Below are 19,608 nucleotides of genomic sequence, written 5' to 3'. Positions count from 1 at the left end.
TGCAGAACTTGACTATTCCTGTCACATGAACTCTGGAACGTTCATGTGTTCTGACTCTTGGAGTATAATGTGAGGCAAAAGCAAAATACTGCATATGCTGGAAATCTGAAATAAAAGCAGAAAATGCTGGAGATACTCGGCAGGTCAGGCAGCATCTGTGGAGAGAGAAACACAGTTAATGTTTCAGATCGATAAGCTGTCATCAGATAGGAGAAAAATTAGAAATGTCATAGATTTTAAACAAGTGAAAGGGGGAGGGTAGAAAAAGAGCAAAAGGGAGGGTCTGTGATAGGGTGGAAGACAGGAGAGATTAAATGACAAAAGAGTTGGTGATGCGGGGCCAAAGCAAATGGTAATGGGGCAAGCAAAGAAACAAAAGATGTGTCTAGAGGAGATGTGAATGACATACTGACGACCAGCTGCCATCCGAAAGAAAAACAAGAGAAAAGCAAGAGTAAAACCAAAACCTGGATGATATATAAGATATGAGGTATGAGGCATTGCTCTTGGTGCCACTGTTTGGTTTCAGAATGTCTGTGTATTTCCAGTATTGGATGTGTCTCAATTGCTAACAATTATAGTTCAGATTTTCCAAAAACGTCCTCCTAGCGGGTACCTCACCCTCTGGGAGCAAATATCTGAAAACCCTGGTAGCGAGTACAGTTTTATAAAATCAGCCCTTGTATGTCAAGGTGTAATACATACATCTCATAATATGCCATAGAGATGATTTCACTATGTTTGAGGTCAGGAAACTGAATGATGGAGATATTACTTTCTCAGTCTTTAATCAATCTATCCCTTTTGCAGATGTTTTAGGAGATGATGAATGCAACTCTGTTGGAAGAGGCAAGGAGTTGCCTGATAGCTCAACTGGCAAAGTAAGAATAGTTAGATCATAGGGCCCACTTCTGGTCTGTGTTGGATCCACTCTTCTAGACGAGCCTACAGTAGGGGGTGGGGGAGGGGGGGGGTGATACAATCGACCTCAATTCTCTGAATTAGGGAGTTGCATATTGGTTCAAGCTCCTGATCACCACCCAGTGACCCTTGTTGAAAGTAGATAGGATCACATATCAAATGTGGATTGTGATTTGCTGTGTCACCCCATCCCTTGCTGACAGTCACTCTCAGAGGCTGCAGGAGAAGGGTGGAGAGAATTATTAGAAAAGAAAGGGAAAAATGACATTGGAAGTAAGCATTAAATGGCTGATGAAGCAGTTCTGATTTTTTTTAGCTATGCTTTTTCCCAGCTGAAAGTACAAAATTAAACAAAGTCATCATGAGCGGCTTGCAGTAGAATTTGTTGAGTGAGACCACTTCAAAAATTCAGCCACATAGACAAAACGAAAGAACGTGCATTTATAAAGCACTTTTCATTACCTCAGCAACATCCCAAAGCTCTGTACAACCAATGAAATATTTTCAATGTGTAGTCGCTATTGTTTTATACGGAAATGCAACAACCAATTTGCACACAGGTGCCACAAACAGCAATGACGTAATAACCACATGATCTGTTTTTCTGGCATCTATGGAGAGAAGTTCTGATGAAGGGTCATCAACCTGAAACGTTAACTCTGTTTCTGTCTCCACAGATGCTACCAAGACCTGCTGAGTATTTCTAGCACTTTCTGTTTTTATTTCAGATTTCCAGCATCTGCAGTATTTTGCTTTTGAATAAGTTTTTGCTGGTTGTGGGATAAATTAAGCTAGGACACTGAGGAGAACGTTCCTACTCCTCTTTAAATAGTGCTGTGGGATCTTTAACATCTACCTGAGATGGCAGACAGGACCTCAGTTTAATGTCTCACCCAAAAGATGGCATCTCTGACAGGGCAGCACTCCCACAGTAACGTACTGAAGTCTCAGTCTAAATTATATGCTCAAGTGTCTGGAGTGGGGCTTGAAACCACAACCTTCTGACTCAGAGGTGAGAATGCTGCCACTCAGCAAAGGCTGGCACGTAGTGGGGATTTTAGCTGGGAGCAGATTTGGGGTGGGTCAATACCCTTTCCAGTCCCGGAGCCTGAAACAGATGTAAAGAGGTAGCTGGTGAGCTGCCGACAGGTGATGATTGGACATTTTGAATAGGTTTCTTTACCCACCAAAGCCCTCCTTCTTTAAGTCAGAGATTCTTGGTGACTCTGCACCTTTAATTTAAAAGAGAAAGTAGCTTTATTCTCCACCCCCCCCCCCCCCCCCCTGCCATTGGTATATGTAAATGTAATATTATTCCTGGCCCTGGACAACGCCTACTGGGTAACTGCATTCTTTGCCAGTAATGTGTTTTATTGGGGGAATTGGGGTTTAGGTTGATGCTCAGGTGGGCCCTAGTATTGACTCACCAGCCCATGAAAATAAATGGAGAACACAGGCAGTTACACCCTGCCCTTGATGAGAACACAATTGTAAATCCCAGTAAAGATATGAAATTTAATATTATGAGTGTATTTTTTAAACATCTACACCTGAGAATGTCCTTCCGTCTGCTTTTAAGCAATAATGGCATTCCAAAAATCCATGCACTTATTTCGGTTACATGGAATTGTGTATGTTTCCAATGGTATTTAACTTCTCATGTTTCCCTTCACAGGATCTGAAAGCTGTGAACGGCTACCTGAAATCCTGTTTCCTCATTTTCCCAAATTATAATCTGGGCCATGGGCTGATGGAAATGGCCTACAATGAGTACATCAATGAATACTACGCAAAAATAGGTAAATACCAAAGCAATAACCAGGACTATTAGTTGACCATTCAAAGGGAAGGTGACTGGAAAGGTAAGTATTTGGCCATAATATGCACCCATGCCCAATATTGTCATTTGCAGGCCTCCTTTATATAGCCATCTGCTTTTGTTAGTGAACTCTGGAATTGATATGGTGGCACAATGCAGACAAGAGTTCACCCCGGTGTCACGAGTGTTGATGAGAATCAAATGGTTTACACAACGATCCTGGGGGATTGTCATGCATTTTTGCTCTAATGAAAAGGGCAGTAATTAAATGAAGGCAGAACTCAGCCCATTTGTGAGAAGAAACCACAAAGCTTATGCTTTTAAAACACTTCTTGTGCAAAAGGAATGCTTGAGTTGTTAACAAGGAGAGATAAAAAGTGAGCACTGAGTAGGAGAGAAGGAAATTTGGAGGGTTATAGAACAGGGAAGTTTGGATGAGTATGAGATGTAAAAAAGGGACCAAAGGGAAGGTTAGAGTGGAAGTTGTTTCCAAAAATTTTGAAGACAGGGTGGATGAGGAAATCAGTTTGGGAGAGAATTCCTAAAAGCAGAGATGTTATGACTGCAAAATAGAAAAGCAGAGGGAATAGGGAACAAATGAATCATACTCACCTTGTGACCGATGAGGAAATATGAAAATTACTGTTGTGTGGAGATCAATATATTTAAACAAAGGGTTTGTGAAGATTTTTAATCCACATGTACTGAATTCTTCTGTGTGATGGGTTAAAAAATATGCAGATTTTTTTCTCTTCCCTTCTGGAGGTGCGAACCCTTGGTGAAGCAAAATTCCAGCTGCCCCTCTGTTGTCTCTCCTGGGTGACGTGACCACTTGTAATAGGGATCTCAATTTGCCCCAGCTCCTCCCAGATACTCAGGACCCACTACAGCACCTCCTTGGTCCCAGGTTTAGATTGAATGACATACTTGGTTAGGCAAAAGGAGTTTAAATTACAGCAGCAGGTAAACAAATTCGAGTATGCAGGGCCAAAATTACTCCGGTACAGCAATCATACTGAATAGAAACCAATACATCACCTACCTCACAGGGTAGCCTTCATTGATGAACCTGCTATAAGCGAAACATAGCAACATCGGTGCTATGGGAAGCACTGAGACCGGACTTGGGGCAGGGGTGTCTGCTCAGTGCTTCTGACCTTTGGATGCTATAGCATCACCAGAATATACCATCTTAGAGGGTAAACAGAATACGCTGGAAATATTTAGCAGGAAAGACAAAATCTGTGGAGAGAGAAATAGAATTAATGTTTCAGGTCAATGACCTTTCGCCAGAACTGGAAAACGTTACACATATAACAGGTTTTAAGCACGTAGAGAGGCAAGGAAATGGGAGAAGGTGGGCAACGAGTGAAAGGGAAGGTCAGTGATGGGGTGCAAAGCACGAGTGATTTAACGCACAGAAGAATTATTACCAGCACCTGCTGCCCAAAAAAATGGGAGCAAAGGTTATGTTCTGAAATTGTTGAACTCAATGTTGAGTTTGGAGGGCAGTAAATTGCCAAATCGAAAGACGAGGTTCTGTTTCTCGAGCGTCTTTTGAGCTTCATTGGAACAGTGTAGGAGGTTGAGGCTGGAGAGTTCCGAGTGGGACAAAGAGTTAAAATGTCTACCATATTAGGTCTGGCCAGAGTTCAGTCCACCTGTACACTCGAGCCATTCTTGGCCTGGGGAGCATTGCCCATGTAAAGGTTCAGCTAGACTGGCAAAATTGCAAATGCAGCTTTCTAATAATTGCACATATGCGAGACTGATGCATCCACAGTTCTATTAAAGTCCTGTTCATGGTTGGAACAGTTATTCCTTCCCAACAAATCTCCTCCACAGTATAAATAGGATGGATTTAACAGCAAGAGAATTGGCTTATATTAAATAACTATATCCAATGGGGTTAAGTTGTGTATGTAGTATGATTTCTCAATCACAGTCAAACATCCTCTATTCTACTTTTCACTCTATCATGCCATCTCTTCTGCTGCAGTTTTATATTCCCAGGAGAGTGTTAGTGAGCTGAGTAAGGAAAACAAGGAAGTGAAAGATAAAAAGCCAGGTTATATTTTCAAGTATACCTCAAGCAGTGCTGAGGTCTGTGCTGTGGTCTATAGTCAGTCTGATGGGCCTGTCCACAAGATGTCAGTCATACCTCCTCACCCCGTTCCCCAGCCCTTCACTTTCCAGAGGCACTGCTGTAGAATTTGGTGCCAAAATAATGGTTATTTACTCGATTGGAAACTACTGGAGTAGAACTCAGTGGCAGTGCCACTGGCACAATGATGTCCAGGACACTTTACATGAAGTGTCACCCTGTCCCCCAAGAGTCAAGTAAACAGGTGTTGAAGCAAGATGTGTCGTTAGGTGTGTTGCTTCAGCTGGTTAAACAGTATCGTAGATCTGGGCACATTTAATCCTTGACTCTTGCCAACTGCAACTTAATTCTATATAATGGGGTGTGTCCCTACAGAGAGAATGTGTGCATTCCATTGTTAGGCAAACAGAAACTCCGCTTTTGCAGATTTCTCAATGGTTTGACTGGGAGACATTTAGGGATAGTGACAGATTTTTATATGAGACAAATAACTGACCACAAAAATCCCAACTAACAGCAGAACGTATGGCTTGAATTTTATGTTCAGCGGCGGCCATAAAATATGGCGGTCCGCACGCATGGGATTTACTCTGCGGAGCTGCCGCGATATTAAATGCGGCAGCTCATTTACATGGGCGGGGCAGACGCCCCACCCCCGATGACGTGGAGGGGGTGGATGCTCCGTCCCTGCCAACGGCATCCGGCACCACTGCACAGGCACTGGCGCCATTTTTAAAGGGCTTCCAGCCCTGCCCCTCTCCTATTGCCCCCAACCGCACAATTATCTTACATTTTATTCCTTGCCCTCTTCTCCCCCCACAAAATGAAGGCCAGCTCGGGTCTGCAAATGAAACCTGACCCGAGCCCAACAGAACCACATCCGAGCCCGACCCGGCCCGAGTCCTTCAATTTTTTCCCGCGCACGACCAGACCATCAGTTAACCTGCCTTCCGTTTTTCACCTTGTTGCTTATCTGCACAAGCTTAAAATAACTGTAACAAAACCACCTTTCTAGTCCAAAAATGACATTAACAGTGGAGCCACTTACCTGCGGATGCGATTGAGCATGTCCAAGCCATCCCGACCCGACCCGAGCCCGAATGCCGGACCCGAAGTGTAACCTGACCCGAACCAGATACATGTCATCGGGTTCGGGTTGGGTAGCCGGCCTTTACCACAAAATACCTTGCCTACCTGACCTTCCGCACCCCACCCCCCCACTCCCAGAGTTCATAAACTTTTAACTTTACCCCTTCCTAGAGCAATCCTGTAAGTTTGATCCCGCTCCCTCCCTCCCGCACTGCTATACCTACCTCCTCCCCCCTCCCCACCAGTGTTCCGCCTTACAACACTAGTCGTACAACCAAAAGCGTGGGAGTGTCTGCCACCAACCGCAATATCAGAGCGGGACGGCTGGCGTGACCAGGTAATTAATTAATTCCTTAATTTACATTATTTATCATATTTAAATGGTGGACCCGTCACCGAGCAAGAGAGCATATTCAGCACTGTGCAATTCATATTGCCGCCACTGGCAATATGGGCCCGGGCCTGCCTGGCATCGAGGCCCATGGCTGGCCTCTCCTGGAGGCATTTTCCAGGCCCCCCCGCCATGACCTTCGATGTCGGGGGGGTCGGTAAAATTCAGCCCTATGATTCCAGTGAGCAATCTGATCAGTGCAAGAAAAAAAATCAACCAATCATGATGACGCTTAAGGATATATCCACTGGAAAAGTCACAGTCAATGACAGTGTGCCATTGGTCACACCTTTGTCCATTTCAACCAATCAACTAAATAATTCCGCGTAGCTGTTTCTATGGGGTAATGGGAGTGATCAACACATGTTCATTTCTGTCCCCCTCCCTTTGTCCTGCCTCCTGATGGTTCTGACTCATGCTGAGATCTAGTTCCACAGTGGCTGCCAATGCCTCACCTGCGTGGTCATTCTTCATGTATGCAGCAAGTCAACATGTGGGCCCAGAACCAAGCTCTCATTTGCAGTATTGGTAGTAACCATTAATACGTCAGGCCTTTTCTTGGCGATTTGACGCTTTTATTTCCACACTATCTGTTGTGTATTTACATTGCCATTGGAAAATTAATAGAGTAAGACCTGTGTATTCTGCGAAATGCTTTGAGCTTAGCTCGTTTGTGCTTATTTCTCCCTGTAGGCCAGTTTGGCAAGATGAAATCCCCTTTTGAATGGGACATTGTGACACGAGGCCTAGTTGCCATGACAATAGAAGGATTCGTGGGCTTCTTCATCACTATCATGTGCCAGTACAACTTCTTCAGAAAGCCACAGTAAGTATGTTATATGACCAAGGGAACAGATACCATCTGTAAGCTTCTGTACCATCTAGAGTTGCAACTTAACGGAAAATCAGTGAAGTGATTTAGATTCTTGTGTGTGTGTGTGCCAAAAAAGTACATGGGTAACACCCATGATCCCTGTAGTACCCAGATAAAATATATGAATTGCACAGTGCTGAATATGTTCTCTTGCCCCACCTTCCCCTTTAGAAGTTATGAAAACTTCCATGAAGCTATCATAAAAAAAAATTTAAGCAGGAACGTCAAATCAGAAATAAGGGACCATCCACACTCTCGAAGTGGTGCAGAAAAGAGCAGTGAGGCTGATCCTTGGTGTTAGAGATATTTGGGAAATGACTACATATTCTTCAGCCTTGGAAGAGATCTTTCAAAGGGTATAGTAGAACTTTATAAGCTATTTAATAGAACAGAGAGAGTAAACTATGGCCAATACTTTCAGATACGCCAAGGCTGGAGGGCAAGAGGGCACGAATTCAGGATACATTTCTTTAGAGGGTGATGTACTGTTTGCTTGGAAAGGTGAATGAGGATGGAGAAACAACAGCAACTTTTATTTCTATAGCACCTTTAACATAATAAAACGTCCAAAGGCGTCCACAGGAGCATTATAAAACAAAATATGACACTGAGACACAAAAGGAGATATTAGGTCAGGTGACCAAAAACTTGGTCTAAGAGGTACGTCTTAAAAGAGGAAAGTGAAGTAAAGAGGCAAAGCGTGAGGTTTAGAGAGGGAATTCCAGAGCTTAAGTCCAAGGCAATTGAAAGCATGGCCATCAATGGTGGAGCGATTAAAATAGGCGATGCACAAGAAGCCAAAATTAGATGAGTGCCGATATTTTAGAGGGTTGTGGGGCTGGAGGAAATTACAGAGATAGGGAGGGGCGAGGCCATGAAGGGATTTGCAACAAGAATGAGAGCCACTGTAGGTCAGCGAGCACATGGGTGATAGGTGAACGGAAATTAGGACCTGGGCAGCAGACTTTTGGAAGACCTCAATTTTATGGAGGGTAGAATGTGGGAGACCAGCCAGAAATACATCAGAATAGTCAAGTTTAGAGGTAACAAAGGCATGAGGAGGGTTTCAGCAGCAGATGAGCTGAGGCAGGGGCAAACTCGTGTGATGTTAGAGGTAGAAATAGGCGGTCTTAATGGCGCGGATATGTGTGGTTCAAAGCTCATCTCGAGGTCAAGTGCAGATATATGGTGGGAAGCTCATCTCGGGTTCAACAGTGGATATGTGGTCAGAAGCTCATCTTGGGGTTAAATGTGACACCAAGATTTCAAACAGTCTGGTTTACTCTCAGTCAGTTGCCAGGGAGAGGAATGAAGAGGTAGCTAGGGAACTGAGTTTGGAGGGGGGGAATCAAAAACAATGGCATCAGTCTTCCCAATATTTAATTGGAGAAAGTTTCTGCCCGTGCAGTACTGGATGTCTGATAATTTAGCAACAGTGGAGGAGATGAGAGAGGTGGTGGTGAAATAGGGACATTAGACTCATTGAAGAAGGTGGCAGGTGCTATAATGGGGAGATTGTTGATAATGTGGTAAATGGGCTTAAAGGACATTTTCACCAAAGCCAATATTGTGATCTTGCAGTTCCTCTTAGATTTGGATGAACAAGTTGCTGGTATGTAATATATGCACTTGATAATGAAGATATGTAAAAGTATTTGTTGTTAAGCATGTTTTGCTTCATCTCATCACTATTTCTTTCTTCTGTGAAACAGGCGCCTGCCAGTTTCCAACAAACCAATAGAAGATGACGATGTTGATGTGGGGAATGAGAGGAGACGTGTGCTGCGAGGAGATGCAGATACCGATGTTCTTAAAATTCAGAACCTGACAAAGGTAAAGCAAAGAGGAATGGGAACATTGGGTATTCTGTCTTTAAAAAGAATGCCTTGCACTTTTATAATGCCTCTGGTGGCCTGAGGACGTCCCAAACTACTTTACAGCCAATAAAGGGATTTTGATTTTTTGAAGTTTAGTCACTGTTATATTGGCTCAGATTTTGCTGTTGGAGTAACTGTGTGACTATCAGTATGTACTGTTTGTTATTAAGGAGTAAATCGGACAGCAACTTCCAGCATCAGCGCATGCGCATTTAAAGTCAAAAATCAGGACATTACTGTCCAAGTTGCCCAGCTCCTCCTGAAGGTTTTCTCGAACAATATCTCACCAAGAGACTCGGCTTTGAAACACATGAAGAGTGAGAATTTGTGGGGGTTCTTCCCCACTATATACCCACTAAACACGGCAGAAACAATTAGGATTTGTCCATTCAAGTGGAAGCAAATTCCTAATGGTGTGATAAGCCTTAATTATTGCCAAGCAACCTCTCTGGTACTGAGAATTTACAAGAGTGGAATCTCATTCTTTCAGATTTTAATAATGGTTAGATTTTAAGAATATTAATATTAAAAATTAATTTTTAATTTTCTGTTTTATTTCTCTTTCTTAATCACATCCTTCTTTCCCTCATTATTTTGCTTCCTAATTTTACTTTGAACTTGGCCAACTTACACTTCTGGTATGATATTGAATTCCAGTGTAGGTTCTTCAATATGATTGGTTGAAGAGACACACTGTCGCTTGAACTGGTCACACAAGTCCAGGATTCCCTGTAGATGGCGCCTGTCTGTTCAGATGCCTGATGACCATAAATTGCCACACAAAAGCGCACAAAATATCTGTGCCAGCTGTAAGGGTATTGAACAACAACTGTTGTTTGTCCGCTGCTGACTGCAAAATCTACGCCGAGTAGAAAACGCAGCAATCAATCTGCACATGGCAAGGCCATACAAATGTTAATGTGATAGTGACCAGAGTAGTGATGTTGATTGAGGAATAAATATTGCCCAGGACACCAAGGAGAACCCCTCGCTCTTCTTAGAAATAGTGCCATGGGATCTCTTACATCTACCTGAGAGGGCAGACAGGGCCTCAATTTCATGTCTCATCTACAGGATGGCAGCTGCAACCATCCAGCACTCCCCAGTGTTGCATTGAAGAGTCAGTCAGGATTTTATGCTGGAGTAAGACTTGAACGCACAACCCTCTGACTCAGAGCCTCAGTTGACACGTTATATTGGATGAAGTAAGTGAGTTTAGTTTCCTGAAAGCCTCAAGATGCTCCGGGCCTTATTGGCTCACCTGCCCCATGCTTGTGGTTGACATCAGCAGTGGATGTCAACCAGAGCTGCACAGTTGACCTTTCAAATTCTTAGGTGATATTTAGTTAGAAAGTAAAGAAACCAGTACGCCATATCATTCGGTGAACTAATCAAAACACCCAAGTGAGCCACCAGTAGATTTGGCCACACGATGAGTTCACATAACCCAACAACAACAGGAGTCTGTGCATAACAGAACACTGTGAACTGAAGTAAATGCATCATCAGTTTCTCTTCGAGTGCAATTGATATTCCCCAGTCCCAAACATGGAAACATTGCATGACACAAAGTTCATTCCAGGCTTATGTTGCAATGGTTACTCAAACAGAATGGCTAAATGTAACTAAATAAATATTGTTATATATGTTGATTTGAATATACTTGAGCAGACAAATGGCAGATGAAGTTCGATGTAGGGAAATGTAAAGTACTTTACACAAAAATTTGAGGAGTGGACTATTACTTAAAGAAAATAATAAGCATGGAAATCTCCTTGATTCTCCTTTGAGCAGACTTGTTCAAAATCATTAAGAGTTTTGATAAATTACATAAAGAGAAGCTGTTTCCAGTAGCAGAAGGGTCCGTGACCAGAGGATACTGATTTAAGTTAGTTTGCAAAAGAACCAAAGGTGACATGTGGAAAATGAGGAAGGATGGGAGAAGATTCAAGTGGAGCATTAATGCCAGAATGGACTGGTGGGCCATATGATCAGTTTAAGTGCAGTGTATATTCTGTGTAATTCTGTGTAAGTCTAAAAAGAAAATACTGGGCTCAAACTTATACTTGCGTCACTGATTTTGGCGGTGGGCAAAAACAATGGCAGCCCGCCCATGTGGGCCACATATTGCAGAGCCGCTGCAATATTAAGTTTATTTAAATAGCCGGAGCAGACCGTCCCCCCCCTTTGATGACGTAGAGGGATTGGGCTGGCTATCCCTGGCAATGGCGTCAGTTGCCTGTGCTCAGGAGCTGATGCCATTTTTAAAGTGCTTCAAGCCCTACCATTCAATTTAAGTATTTAAAGATTCATTTATTTAAAAATATATATATTTTGCCCTTCTCCCACCCCCCCAATAACCATAGAATTAATTACCTGCCCTCTCCCAACCCACCAAAACACTTACCTTGTCCACCTGACCTTTTCCTCAAAGTGCATAAACTTTACACTATAACCTTTCCCACCATCCCCTACACCAATGATGTTACTTTGACCCTGCACCCCCCCCACCCCACCACCGCCGCACTGAGAAAATTAACTCCTCCCCCCTCTCCGCCAGTGTTCCGATTCGGTTCACAGAATGGGATCTTTAGGCGTGGGAGTGCCGCCCAGCGGTACGAAGGTCACACTGGGACAGACAGCGGGAGCATAAGGGCAATTAATTTAAATATTTAAAAGGGGCTCCAGTCGCTGAGCAGCGGCGGGGGGAGGGCTGACACAAGGCCTCGCTGCCACCGGCAATATCGGGCCTGGCCTTCCCAGCGTTGGGGTACGTGGTGGCCCTTTCCCGGAGGCATTTTCCGCCCAACCCCCACCCGACACTGCCACAACCCCCAACATCAGGGGATCTGTAAAGTTCAGCCGACTATGTCTCCTGACAATGCAGAGCAGGCACAGAGCGATTGCTGACATCATCAGTCTGTCCAAATGTTTGCCAATATGAATCTGCACATGCGTGCGTTGATGTCACCATGTCACCACGTAATGTCGTCACACATTATGAAGTTATGAATTGGATAAATGCTGAAGGTAGAAGATTTGCAGGCCATGGGGGAAAAGAACATGGAAGTGGGAATAATTGGATTGTTCTTTCAAAGAGCCGGCACAGGCACAATGGGAAGAATGGCCTCCTTCTGTGCGGTATCACTTTGTGACACAGTTGAGATAAGAAATTATGCTGGGGATGTTCTGATAATATGTGGAGTTCCAATGTAATGTGCTTTGTCTTCCAAAATGTTGGATTCATCCATAAAATGTGCATTCAAGAAGCAAAATCACTTCTGCTAAGATTCCTATATGTATAGAAATTCTGGGTTATCATTCAATGGGATCGTTGTCCCACTGGCTGTGTGTGATCACCATCACTCATAAAATCAGAAGTTGTGTTTAGTTATGTTCAGACCTGATACTTGTTCTATGCATGGTATCTACAGGTGTACAAGTCTCGTAGGATGGGCCGGATCCTGGCAGTGGATCGCTTGTGTGCTGGTGTGCGTCCTGGAGAATGCTTTGGGTTACTGGGAGTGAACGGAGCTGGGAAAACGACAACATTCAAGATGCTGACTGGGGACGAAAGTACAACTGGCGGAGAGGCCTTTGTTAATGGAAATAGGTAAATGACTGGAGTTGTTTGGTATAGCGAGGTAAAGAAAAGCACTTGATGATGTCTTGTGCCTTAATCAACTTCCAGCCATCAATTTGGGCCTTAACTTCACAGGAGAAATTTCAGTCCCCCCATGCAAGGCAATTTTGCACGACTCTCATCTTCCTGTTTGTTATCTGTTGCAGCATTCTCAAGGACCTGCTGAAGGTGCAGCAGAGTATTGGCTACTGTCCACAGTTTGATGCACTTTTCGATGAGCTCACCGCCCGGGAGCACATGGAGCTCTATACCAGGCTACGTGGAGTCCCCTGGAAAGATGAAGAGAGGGTAAGATTTCAGCGGAGGGCCTCAAATCACATATCTGTATGACACAGAAACCAGTCATTTGGTCCTACTGGTCTATGCCAGCAGTTATGCTTCGCATGAGTATTTATTGCTTTATATGTGTTCCAGTATGATAGAGTACAAGTTAATGACCTACTCAACATAATGGGTCAAAAATACTCTTTGGTTATTGTATTATTTATCAAAGGGAAAGGGAAGTCAAACTGAATTCCTTCAGTGCAAAGTATTTCCCCAATGTCTTTTTTTTAAAATGGATTTTCAAGTGGGTCCAAAATCAAGACCCTGACTGCAATAAGGAGAGCAGCTGTTAATGTTGTCATTGGCATGGCCTGGAAGCATGCCCTGATTGGGAAAGACTTTTTTTCTAAAGAACAGGGTGTATCTTTAAAAAATAAATATTTCTATATATAGACAGCGGGAAGTACTTTAAGCAAACAGAAAAACTGTGCCCTGGACTGTCCTCTTCCATTAGTGATCATATTTGACATGTTTATGGATGGGATTTTCCTCAGGCATTGTGTATATAGCACTAGCAAAGTCACGTACACACACTGAAATATGAAGAATTCCTATCTCCTATGGGTTACTAAAACTTAACAATAAAGCTTTTATTACTGCAATCCTGTGAAGTTCTGAGGGAAAGAGGCAGAACACAATGTAAATTTGGCAAAATTTGCACCAGTGAGCATTGTCGAGCAGTTTTTACTGTTTAGCAGGTATCTGTTACATGAATTTACAGCACAGTAAAAGGCAATTGGATCCAACTGGTCTGTGCCAGTGTTTATGCTCCACACGAGCCACTTCCTACCCCTCTTCATCTCACCCTATCAGCATATCCTTCTATTCCTTTCTCCCACATGTGTTTATCTGACTTCCCCCTATATGCATCCATGCTATTTGCCTCAACTACTCCTTGTAGTAGCAAGTTCCACGTTGTAACCATTCACTGGGTAAAGAAGTTACTTCGCATCGAACTATTTTTTCAGTACACAACAGTTGATTACGTTTAACTTAAGTCAATGAAGAGTAACTAATGGAGGGGTGAAATGACAACAGTTATGTCATCTTCAGTGATGATGAAATTGCAGATTGAATGCATGGAGCACAAAATGAAGTCAATCTGTGTCAGCAGCTCCATAGAACCTACAGTACAAATAATGGGGACATATAAGACCACTTTGTGTTCCAGTCAATGTATTACCTGAACATATCAGTGAAATAATTGTTATTTGGTTCCTGACACCTGACAATTTTCCAGGTTATACCCAAAACAATCTTTAAAATCTCACCAGGGCCATCACCTTGTAGGTAGGCGTGATGTGACGGCTGGCATATTCCTAGCTACTGGCAACTTGATCCTGTTTCCCAGTCTGACCGCAGAAAGGTGGCTTGTGACTACATGCTTCAGTGGATGTGTAACTGCCCTTTTCTTCCCTCTGGGGCATTCGTTCAAATCCAGCCCAGACCTGGTGGTATGAATGTGTCCCCTATCAGCTGGTTGTAAGTGTCCTCTGTGAGTAGACCTTGGGTGGGTATGTTCCCTGGAATTAAGCAATGATTGGCTGCTGTGAAAAATGTAATAAAAATGTTTGACAAGATGCACAATGACGTGGTCTTGTTATTCAATAGAGATGAGAAATGTTCATTAACTTGTATACCTGACCTGAAAGTGCTCATCACTGACTCTGGTTATAGAAATCAGTGGACAGGGATTTATTTTTCTGCTCAGAACTTAGATGAACCTTTCACCTTCTCGACTCCATTTCTCTAGATTATAAACTGGGCACTTGATAAACTGGAACTCACAAAATATGCAGACAAGCCTGCGGGAACGTACAGTGGCGGCAACAAACGGAAGCTGTCTACTGCCATTGCTCTGATCGGCTATCCTTCTTTAATTTTCTTGGTAAGAATCACAAGTAGCTTGGGCTGCCCCAGGTCGGTAAATTTTGTTCAGATCACAAAAATATTCCAACAAGGTCAGGTGTTTTGCATCCATCTTTGGGAATAGCATTGCGCATTCAGCATGAAATCCAAGTGCGGAATACAAGAGTTGAGTCTCAATTTGTCTGCCGTGACTCCCCAAACCACCTAGTAGTTGTCTTAATACTGCAATAGCACTGTGATTACCTCATTGTCAGAGTTAGAGATGGCAGAGTGCCCTTACAGTGTCATTCGGCAGATTGTAAATAGGGTGGCTATTCATCCGGTTTTGTACCAGACAGTCCAGGTTTCAGCACATCTGGCCCCATTATAGTACCAGATGCCCATCGGTCTGGTATTTTGAACTTGGCAATGCCACGGCCCAGCCTGAGGGGAAGGTCTGTTCATTCTTGGGCACTCACCGACCAATGTGGAGATGATTTAAAATGAATGCTACCAAACTCAACCAATTAGAAGCTGAGCGGTTCCAAATGGCCACCCTACCAACCTCATTGGTTAAATGTCGGTCATGAAATCATTTCCAGGTCTGTGAGTGCAGTGAGAAAAGGTGCTATCAACTTGTCCTGTCTCTTTATGATGGCACCCTCGACGCTATGAGATGTTCTGTTACCAGCCTCACCACCTTCCCAAGGACATTTAGTGATTAGCAACAAATGCTGGCCTTGCTCGCATCCCAAGAACAATTTTTTTTTAAAAGTGGGGATGGAGGAGACTGAGGGGAGAGGGTTTAAGAAGATGGTCTGCAGTAGAAAAAGGAAGCCCAGGGGTATTCCTGTATTCCAGGATGATCCTGAAATCATGAGCGGTTTTGACATATGAGAGGAGGACTTTGTGTTCCAGCCAGATCTGGAGGGTTTTTTTATTCGTTCATGGGATGTGGGCATCGCTGGCTAGGCCAGCATTTATTACCCATCCTTAATTGCCCTTGAGAAGGTGGTGGTGAGCTGCCTTCTTGAACGGCTGCAGTCCTTGGGGTGTAGGTACACCCACAGTGCTGTTAGGAAGGGAGTTCCAGGATTTTTACCCAGCGACAGTGAAGGAATGGTGATATAGTTCCAAGCCAGGATGGAATGTGGCTTGGAGGGGAACTTGCAGGTGGTGGTGTTCCCATGCATCTGCTGCCCTTGTCGTTCTGGGTGGTAGAGGTTGTGGCTTTGGAAGGTGCTATCTAAGGAGCCTTGGTGCGTTGCTGCAGTGCATCTTGTAGATGGTACACACTGCTGCCACTGTGTCGGTGGTGGAGGGAGTGAATGTTTGTGGAGAGGGTGTTAGTCAAGCGGGCTGTTTTGTCCTGGATGGTGTCGAGCTTCTTGAGTGTTGTTGGAGCTGCACCCATCCAGGCAAGTGGAGAGTATTCCATCACACTCCTGACTTGTGCCTTGTAGATGGTGGACAGGCTTTGGGGAGTCAGGAGGTGAGTTACTCGCCGCAGGATTTCTAGCCTCTGACCTGCTCTTGTAGCCCTGGTATTTATATGGCTACTCCAGTTCAGCTTCTGGTCAATGGTAACTCCCAGGATGTGAGTGGGGGATTCAGCGATCATAATGCCATTGAATGTCAAGGGGAGATGGTTAGATTCTCTCTTGATGGAGATGGTCATTGCCAGGCACATAAGTAACATTCGCACCACACATCAGCCCAAGCCTGGATATTGTCCAGGTCTTGCTGCATTTCTACATAGACTGCTTCAGTATCTGAGGAGTCACGAATGGTGCTGAACATTGTTCAATCATCAGCGAACATCCCCAGTTCTGACCTTACGATTGAAGGAAGGTCATTGATGAAGGAGCTGAAAATTGTTGGGCCATACTCAGTCAAATGCTACCTTAATGTCAAAGGAAGTCACTCTCACCTCACCTCTAGAGTTCACCTTTTTTGCCCATGGTTGAACCAAGGCTGTAATGAGTTCAGGAACTGTGTGGCCCTGGTGGAACCCAAACTGAGCATCAGTGAGCAGGTTATTGCGAAGCAAATGCCGCTTGATAGCACTGTTGACGACACCTTCCTTCACTGATGATTGAGTGTAGACTTATGGGGTGGTAATTGGTCGTGTTGGCCTTGTCCTGCATTTTTGTGTACAGAATATACCTGGGCAATTCTCCACATTGCTGGGTAGATGCCAGTGTTGTAGCTGTACTGAAGCAGCTTGGCTAGGGGCATGGCAAATTCTGAAGCACAGGAATGACTACCCCAGTTGTCTGCTATAACAGTCCGAATCTGCAAACCTTGGACTTAAGGTTGCAGACATGAGGGCTGGAATGTTTTGTTGGGCGGGAGGCCCTATCCACCAGCCAAAGTCGGCGAACCCATCTCCACCAGGCCTGGGGAGCCACGACTGGATTTTTTTGCTCCCCAGGCCTTTAATTGGTCTTGAGGCAAGAAGTCCAGTCTCATGGAGCTACCGACCAAGCAGCAGACCGGCAGCTCTTAGTCCCAGCAACGCTATCGGGACCCGTGGCCACTGCTGGGACTACACCCAGCCATAGCAAGCAAGACGAAGGACGGCCCCGGAACTAAGGTAAGGTTTTAGGGCCTCGCTGGGGGCAATCGGTCAGGCCCCGGCGAGGCAAGAGGGGTCGGTTATGGGGGCGCAGGGGGAATGTTGTGCATTGGGGACGGTTGGGGCTCCGGGGGCAGCACTCCATTTGGCACAGGATGTCCGATCAGCAGGGCCCCCCACCAGCCCGCAAGAAGGCCAACTGGCGGGTTTTCTGAGGTTTCTGCTGTCCGTCCGCCAAGAGTTAAATACCCACAGCGGCGGGCGGAGGCCCTAAAATACCAGTTAATTGGCCACTTAAGGGACTTGATTGGCCTGGGGAGGGCTGACCGTTTCTCGCCAACACTGCCCTGTGTAAAATTGCAGTGGGAGCAGGAGAGGGTTGGGAGCAGCAACCCCCCCCCCCCCCCCTCACCTCCGCCTCCCACTCAATTTTACACCATCCCCACCACCAGTCCTCTCGTTTGGGGGTGCGTTAAATTCTGGTTGAGGGCTGTATTGGAGGAATGGTCTGGATGAGAGTGAGTAATTGTTTAAGTGGTGACTCAGGCTTCAAAGATGGAGGTGAGGATGTGGTTGAGGAAATCTGTAACTGAAGAAATGTCATGATGAACGGAGGGCCATAGGCTAAACTGTTGGGATTTTGAAAGTGTAGTTGTGAGTGAATTGGGAAGAGAGTTTCTTTCTAGCGGTGAACAGAGGAAGTAGGGTTTGGAGGGAAAAGGGGAAATGTGGGTGCAGAGCAAGACAAGGAAGTGATCGGAGATGGCCTTATCGGTGATTGGCCTAATGGGAGTAGTAAGGACACGTGAGATGGCACTATCAAGTGGGTGGCTCTGAAAATGGGTTGGTGAGTTTACATGGAGGAGAGGTTAATGGAGGATAAGAGGGCAGTGAACTAAGAGGAGAGAGAGCATGATGAATTGAGGTGGATGTTGAAATCATCAAGGATGAGGTCGATCAGTGCAGAGACTTAATGGAGGAAAGCAGTGCAGATATCTTGATGAGAAACTTTTTAAGGTACTTGGGTAGGTGATAGAGATTGAGGAGTTTAAATGAGAGGCGAGAGGGATGTGATTATGAAAAGGAGGAGAAAGTGCCAGAGGAGTAGGGGGACAGATCCCTTGCTCCCCGCCCAGTATCATTACAACACCGTATTGGGCCTATGTATTTGATATTGGTAAATGTACGTTATGCAATGTTGTCTAGGACCCTAAGCGAACAGACCTTTCTGCACCTGATTCTCCACATCTTCAGGGCATTGTGAGGATAAATCTTGCACTCTGCAAATTACTGCTTTGGTTGTTTTTCAGGATGAACCAACAACTGGAATGGACCCCAAGGCACGCAGATTTTTGTGGAACCTGATTCTTGACATCATCAAGACTGGGCGCTCAGTGGTGTTGACATCACACAGGTATTTCTTTTGGCCCAGATTCAAAGTTGCCACCGTATATTTTCTTCACAGGAAAGCCATGATATCAGTCCTACATATACAAAAACATCTTTCAAACTTCTTAAATGTTGATTTATTATTTGTTGATAAAATAGTGCACTCTTCCCCGATGCAAGTGCTTAATTACACTGACCTGTAGGATTAACCTACCCTTTGATTGGCAATATAATATGAGAAATAGAAATTCATAGAATCATACAGTGCAGAAGGAGGCCATTCGGTCCATCATTTTCATGTTGACTCTTTGAAAGAGCGATCCAATTAGTCCCACTCCCCTGCTGTTTTCCCACAGCCCTGCAAATCTTTCCTTTACAAGTATATAACCTTTTAAAAGTCACTACTGAATCTGCTTCCACCGTCATTTCAGGCAGTGCATTGCAGTTCGTAATAACTAGCTGAATTTTACGCCACCCCAAAGAGAGGGATAGTGGTGGTGTGTGGGGGGGGGGGGGGGGCGGGGGGCGGGGGTTGGTGTAAAATGGAGCAGGAGTCTCCGGGAGCCCTTCCCGACCCTGTGCCACTTTACGCAGGGCAGCGGCGAGAAACGGCCTGCTCGTCCCAGGTCAATCAAGGGCCTGAGTGGCCATTTAACAGTCACTTAAGGGCTTTCGCCCGCCTCCATGGGGATTTTACCCGTGGCAGGTCGGGCAGCCGAGGACTGAGAGAAGCTGCTTGGCAAAACCGGGC

The 19,608-nt window shown here is 44.7% G+C and overlaps 1 protein-coding gene across 4 annotated transcripts in view; it reads left to right on the top strand.

Annotated features, from left to right (window-relative positions):
* abca2 (ATP-binding cassette, sub-family A (ABC1), member 2) overlaps nt 1-19,608 on the top strand; it is a 585,325-nt gene that overhangs the window by 527,048 nt on the left and 38,669 nt on the right. For all 4 annotated transcript variants that reach the window (XM_068012728.1, XM_068012729.1, XM_068012727.1 and 1 more), the window contains 7 exons: nt 2,597-2,720; nt 7,018-7,150; nt 8,911-9,031; nt 12,510-12,688; nt 12,865-13,006; nt 14,796-14,930; nt 18,779-18,882. In XM_068012728.1, the coding sequence (XP_067868829.1) occupies nt 2,597-2,720; nt 7,018-7,150; nt 8,911-9,031; nt 12,510-12,688; nt 12,865-13,006; nt 14,796-14,930; nt 18,779-18,882 (938 nt within the window). The remainder of the gene's footprint in view (nt 1-2,596; nt 2,721-7,017; nt 7,151-8,910; nt 9,032-12,509; nt 12,689-12,864; nt 13,007-14,795; nt 14,931-18,778; nt 18,883-19,608) is intronic.

This window comes from Heterodontus francisci, chromosome 32 (genome assembly GCF_036365525.1).
Source record: "Heterodontus francisci isolate sHetFra1 chromosome 32, sHetFra1.hap1, whole genome shotgun sequence".
In the NCBI taxonomy this organism is placed as follows: Eukaryota; Metazoa; Chordata; class Chondrichthyes; order Heterodontiformes; family Heterodontidae; genus Heterodontus; species Heterodontus francisci.
The sequence above is the reverse complement of the archived record's forward strand: the minus strand, read 5'-3'. Positions and strand labels throughout refer to the sequence as shown.